We start from the raw sequence: 6,745 nt of genomic DNA on the forward strand, positions 1-6,745 counted from the left end.
GAAAACGAGCTCTGAGCAGATACAAACTCTACACAAGGCTGTGTTTATTTTCAGCGGGCGTTCGTCAAAGTTTTACTTTCAAAGCTTAGAATTCCAAAAAGTCGAACAGCGAGAGCGAGTCTGTGTTTTTCAATGCGTCTTTCTGCCTCAGTTCTTTCCCGGAGACGAGTGAGTGTGACACGAGACAAACAGATCAGACATCCAGCGCAGGGTTTCTGTAAAAATAGAACGATTTAATGAAACGTCAGAGCTTAACAAGATTAATGAAGTTACAAAATGTGTGCTTTGTCATTTTTTATAACAAGGACACGCTCGAGAGAGAACAACTGTGCTCAGGATCATAATTCAAAGTTGTTTGTTTGAACTTCTGCACATAAACTTAAAGTTTTTATTATTTTAGTGCCGTGCGAGGAAGATGAACTACCAGTTATTAGACTGAACAAGCAGGATTCTTGATTCTTCAACAGTCTTTGTTGCTTCTCATGATTTTCCAGATATCCAGACAGTGTTGCATGTGTGACGTCCACGGTTGGCTCCGGTTGTAACTCTTGATTTTCCTCGCTGACGATTTTCACTTATTGTTGAAGTTGTATCTGTAGTCATCCATCTTTTCTTTGTTTGTTCAGCCATAGTAGATTACTGTTTACTCGCAACACTTGCAGAGAGCGGAAAAGCAGCCGCTTAGCTCCGCCTACCCTCTCTGGCAGACCAACCACTGCTGGGTGATGGAAAACTCGTCACTAACTGGGCGCTGCTTGTGATTTATTTTCCACGAAAGTCGCCACAGACACCCAGACTGTAATAATACCGCAAATGCAGCGGCTTTCATCAGTGGGCCAAAGGCTCAATCACCTTTGTGTTACCTCATTCGGTGATAGACAGTGACTTAACAGACATTTATTAAGTCAAATTAAAACAATATCCTCATTTGAGAGTGTGTGATTCACGCACAGAAGACAGCTGCTGATGTTTCATTGAGTCTGAGCTCCTCAGAGGAGGGAGCATTTGCAGTGTGCTGTAGATTTCAGTGTAATAAAGGCTGCATTGCTCTGCAGCAGGTGGAGGTAATGGAATTTAGATGATGGTGAAGATCAGATTTGGTCTGCAGGATCAAATTCACTCAGAGCATTTTTCTACATTAACATCAAATTTGCATTTGTTTAACAGACGTTCCAACTTAATTGAAACACTTTGGGAAAGAGTTTCTGATTTCCAACCGATGACTTGTTTCAATATTTTTAGTCGGTGATTTTTTACTGTATTAGATTATGTTGAAGTATAAACAGATGTGCACAGGTGTGTGTGGGCCTGTTGTCTGTAGGAGGGCTCTGAGCGTGTGTGCAGATAACTGTGCTTGTTTGTCTAACGTGTACTAATTGATTTTGTCTCTATGAATACATTAGTGTCAGAGGGGGACCCGTTTTTTTTCCTGCCTTATGTTAACAGACAGGCCACTGAGAGCCACACACACACACACTTGACACACTCGCGATCCGCACATTTAGCAGGCCGGGCCAACATCACACTGAGGTCTGTTTTTTTCTATGTCAGAGTGAAGGCAGGTAAACAGGGTTAAGATTGTTTGTGGCTGAAGGTGAAGACATTATAAAACTCATTATAAAAGTTCTAAGGTTAACGTAACCTACCGAACATGTATTTTATATTTAGGCTAGATTTCGAAGTTATTTTATTACTTTCTTATTGAAGTTATATCCGACAATTAGCATTTTTAACAGGTTGGCTCCACAAATTTACTTGAGAATTCCTGTGAGGAGTTTTTCACTGGTTATGAAACAGACTGAAATTAATTCTGATGACTCTATATGAGCTACAAAAGCAAAGCAGACCATCAGCAACATGACTGATATTTCTATACAGTTATTTTGAATGCCTGAAACTGCTTGTGGAGGGGTAGGTGTCAGACGAAGCAATGAACTACAAACTGTCTTTGTTTACATTTGCCAGGGCAAAAATTTTAAGTGAGTGATACATATGACTGTTAAAGAAAGCAAGGTGAGATTGGTTGTTAAAAACCTCCACTTAAGCATGTACAGGCCAAAATTAGTAGAGAGAGAAGAAGTACGCCAAAATCAACACAAACAGAAAGTCCCTCACAGGAGCTTTAATAAGAACCAAACGCTTGTCAAAAGTGCTCTCCAGGATTACTCTATTGTGACAGGAATGTTAACTCAGCCTGACTAAAGGCACTTTCAGAGCTATTATGAAAACGTATAAATGTGAAACATTAAAAATAGGGGTCGGACAAAATATTGATACGGCAATATAACGTCGTCCTGACTCGGCAATACAATCATCAATATCGTAGCCAAATATCGCTATTTTACTTTACATATATATTTAATGTATACATATATATGAGGGTGATGTGAACCGAAGTTTTTTTGGCTGAAGAAGACGTTAATCAGATATCATGATGTATCGTTATGTGATTGTCTTGCAATATATATTATTATCACAGAATCGCTGTATCGTGATATTATTGTTATCGTGGGCCACGTATCGCACCGTGAGTTACGCTGCGTTTCCCACGCCCAATCAAAAAGTTCTGTAACTATGAAATACAGTATTTATATTTCAAAAGTCCTTATGCTACATTAAAGCAAATGTGTTCATCAGTTTATGGAGTGAAGATGTGGAGTTTTTCTTCTTCCTGCTCCTGTTTGTTCATGGACAGTGTTAAGTGTTTGAGAAAGTGTATCATATATGTTGTGTTGTCAAACACTGAAGTGATCAAATAAACTGAATATGAATTAATGTAGTATAAAAAGACCACATCCACAGTGAGGTTGCTCTGAGCTCTAACTGCCATGAGCTACATGCTACTTTCAGAATGCTAACATGCTGATGTTAAATGTTCATCAGCTAGTTCAGTGTGTTACAGTGATGACGTTTTGCCATTGACAATAAATAGACATAGAATACATAGTACAGCAGGCTGATGGGAGGTATGAGATTGTCCGGAGAGGAACATGAATGTACCCAATTCGTGTTTTTATTGCAAAAGCACAAATGTGAACCTCATGGTGGCGCTAGAGGGAATGTCAGAGGATCACAAAGTCTTTTAGGACTGACATTAACGGCCCCCAGAGGATGAATCCTACAAACATTTCATCACAATCCGTCCAGTAGTTGTTGAGATAATTTAGTCTGGATCAAAGTGGTGGACCAACAAAAGACTTTGCTCACCATCGAGCGACAACACAAGTACGTACAAATGTACCTTGAGCCTCTAAACAGCGCCTTACTCATCTGTGTATTATAATTCTTCACAGCCCTATTATCCAGCTGCCTCAGCAGGGATCCTCACCTTTATGTCATGTCTATATTTACTGTTTGGTTCAGTAGAGTTTGTCATTAATTCTCTGTGAAGTTGTAGCACCAGAAACAGCTGTGTTGGTTGTTTATTTAATGTGTACAAAGGCGTTTACCTACATGATTTGTCCGTGTGTCGGCATCCAGAAATTATCTTGTTTAATTCTTGATTATTATTGCACTGAGTTATCGAACAGGAGTGACTGTTCAGCCAGTGAGTAATCGTTTTCTCCAGATGTGATTGGAATATTAGTCTCTTCTATAAGTTGTCACCTTTTGTGGAGTGGAACCTTTCTCTCAGCGCTGTTGTTTAATCTGCGTTCTTCCTTCAGGTAGATGCAAATTGAAAATACTAATAGAGGTGTTACACATGAGATAATGGGCAAATGTTAAACTCTTGGTGCTGGCTGTGCTGGCTGAATTGCTAATTGATTAATGAATTGTCTGTGGATTAACGCTTCTTATAGGACCTGTGATTAGAATGGAAATGAGTTTCTGGCTTCATGTCTTCATTAGAAACTGCTGCTTTATTGTTTATATTTTATGTCTCATACGGTGGTGCAGTGGTTAGCGCTGTTGCCTCACAGCTAGAAGTCACCGGTCCAAATCCCGGTTTGGGCAAGGTGGGCCTTTCTGTGCGGGGTCTCCGGCTTCCTCCCACAGTCCAAAGACATGCTTGTTAGGTTAATTGGTGACTCTAAATTGCCCGTGGGTGTGAGTGCGAAAGATTATCTCAACGTGTCAGCCCTGTGATTGACTGGCAACCAGTCCAGGCTGTACCCCGCCCTTCGCCCAATGACAGCTGGGATAGGCTCCAGCCCCCCGCGACCCTGAACAGGATAAGCGGTGTAGGTAATGGATGGATGTCTCGCTGAAATATAGCAAATGTTTGAGACACAGAGTGAACATCCTGCTTTTGTTGACCTTTACAGGTAGAGACAATTTGACTTCCACAAATTGCGTTCACCAGTGATGGTTTTCTCTCTTTATTTGAAATGTTTGGATGTCAGATTGGGTATAATCAGCCCCGGGCCTGTAACATCGTGTCTTTGAGTCTTTGGGCAGGTTCTCTGAGTTTGTTCTGTTTAGTTATCCTGAAATGAATCATCTGTATCTACAGAGGCGATTACAGGCAAGGTCTGCTGCGAGATATTTTTAATAAAGTTTAAACACTTAGGCAATTAGGCAACATTTCCTTTAAAGGGTAAAATACAATAACAATGTTTTAATTCTTAATTATTACAATATGCCAAATATTTCAGCAATCATCAAACCCAGAAAAACATCATTTATACAAGGTATGGGTGTGTTGCATTAGTTCGCCTGGTTTCCAAGAGGAGCCAGGAAACACCAGATGATGCATCAGAGCGTGAAGCCGCTTAACTGTTTACGTCAGCTAACTTTGGAATACAATCAAATCACCCCAAAGAACGTGTTTAAGACCATGACTCAAGTAATCAACGTTATTTCACAGTGTCACAATTACGTACTGTGTTTAACTACATTTAATGTTACAGTCTCAAACACATGTAAAAATCAACAACTTAAACCCCTGTGAAATCTGCAGGCATGTCCGACCTAACAAGAAGATTCACTCACTGGGGGTCGTTGTATGAGTCGTTCTTTTTCTAGCTGTGTTTTAAAAAATGCCAACTCTGAGAGTTGTTGAGGGATTTGTCGCTGTGAAGTAGTTCAAAGAAATGCTGATGGAGTCAAAGATTATTAAAAACTGAAATGTTCTTGATTTTCAGGTTTTTGTTCCGGCTTCTGGCTGCTGTTTAGAGATGGATGTACATTGTTGTGCTATAATTTGTTTGGTTTAGAATACCCAATCACATCATATCTCAGGGAGCCACCTTTCTGATCCTTGCTGTAACTGAGTAGAAGAAAAGGAGTCGCCTGTAGCTGGAGTTGCTTTCTCTTAGCATAAGAAAATACACAGTTGTGCTGGAAAGTCGTGTCAGCTAGCAGAGAGCAGCCACTATTTAAACCCGTATACTAATACAGTTTTAGTAAATAAATGATCTGATAACATTTGTTATTTTTATCAATAAAGCTGAACATGGATGTCTTCATCAGATGTTGCCGAACGTAACTCTCGATGTTTCTTGCCTCCTCAGGATGAGGCTCGAGTGAAGGTAACCGTCCTGGAAGTCCGTCCAGTCGACCACAAGGAGTACAGCAAGAGACTCCTCGGCAACATCCACAAACTGGCCGGGTGAACTCGGTCCCAGTCATCCAAACGTCTGCCTGGTGATCAGACCTGTCTTCCGCTGATCTGACTGGTGTTTGACTTTTTGTCTTCCAGTGAGATAACAGCGTATCTGACTGAGGCAGCAGAAGGGCGGCCAGTGATTCATCAGGTTTAAATGGCAGCCAAACAAAAGACTGATATTTAGGTGTCCATGTGTGCCAACTGGCCGGTTCTCGAGCAATAAGACTGACTTTTTATTTAACGACATTTTAACAACTTTTATGTTGAGTTTAACTGTTTTAGAGTGTAAATACATTTTAACGTATTTCCTGCACACGCTAAGATCACAGTGAACTCTTTTGTTTTAACGAGTGATTCATCTCTGCTTTCAGATCTGTTGCTGGTGTCCAGTGAGATGTGTTAGATGTGGATGAGTCAGATTTAATTTTTGTTGTTTAAAAAAAGGTGTGGGTGATGCACGTGTTTGCACTTGTTTGAGCTACTCATAATGTTTAGAGCTTGTTAAACTTTGTTTGAGGTTTTTTTATGTTAATAATTGTGTGCTTTGTTTTCTGAGCTTCCAAAAATGTCTTACAAGAAAAGAGTGATTAAAAGGAAGTTCAAATTAAATATGTGTCACTGTTTGTTTGTAATAGGGCGTCTGCAGGTAGTGATAAGTCTTTAAGTCTTAAAAGGCGGTGAATTAATTTTCCTCCTAAAAAGCCTTCAAAGATATTAAAGCACCGCCAAACAAAATGTTGTCACGACGTGTTTCACACATAAGCAGTGAAGGGAAAGTTGCCTTAAAAATCGTTTTCAATCACTCGTTAAACTACGTTTTGTCCAAAGCAACGTACATCTGAGAGTTCTCTTTGAACTACGCTTGTGGTCAGAGTACTATTGACCAATCACGTATCAGCAGGCAGCTGCGTATGCAGGAAAAACAGTCAGTGAGAGAGAAAAAGCAGGCGGGATGTAATCCGTCTTAATGACATCCCGGCTCCCATCAGCGTCATCTGACGACGATTTAGCTTCTTTTTAATCGCTATAAACAAACATTTGCATGAAAGTTCAGTTAACAATCTGTTCTAGATCTAAAAGTTTAACTTGAGATGAATTCCCTTGACCCTGTGTCATGAAAGCCGTTCAGCGTTCAGATTTCCCGACCTCCTCGAATGCATCAGAACGATCCGACCTCCGTTCAACAAACGAGCATTT

General features: G+C 40.3%; 1 protein-coding gene across 2 annotated transcripts in view; it reads left to right on the plus strand.

The window, feature by feature from the left end:
• The window catches only part of LOC138594447 (replication protein A 70 kDa DNA-binding subunit-like), a 50,154-nt gene extending 44,010 nt beyond the window's left edge, over positions 1 to 6,144 (plus strand). For both annotated transcript variants that reach the window (XM_069665537.1, XM_069665546.1), the window contains one exon: positions 5,454 to 6,144. In XM_069665537.1, coding sequence (XP_069521638.1) covers positions 5,454 to 5,555 — 102 coding nt within the window. In that variant the 3' untranslated portion in view covers positions 5,556 to 6,144. The remainder of the gene's footprint in view (positions 1 to 5,453) is intronic.
• Positions 6,145 to 6,745: the final 601 nt, after the last annotated feature.

The sequence above is a fragment of the Semicossyphus pulcher genome, unplaced genomic scaffold, assembly GCF_022749685.1.
Source record: "Semicossyphus pulcher isolate SPU_LCO1_2020_fin unplaced genomic scaffold, fSemPul1.0.p SCAF_10, whole genome shotgun sequence".
Taxonomy (NCBI): Eukaryota; Metazoa; Chordata; class Actinopteri; order Labriformes; family Labridae; genus Semicossyphus; species Semicossyphus pulcher.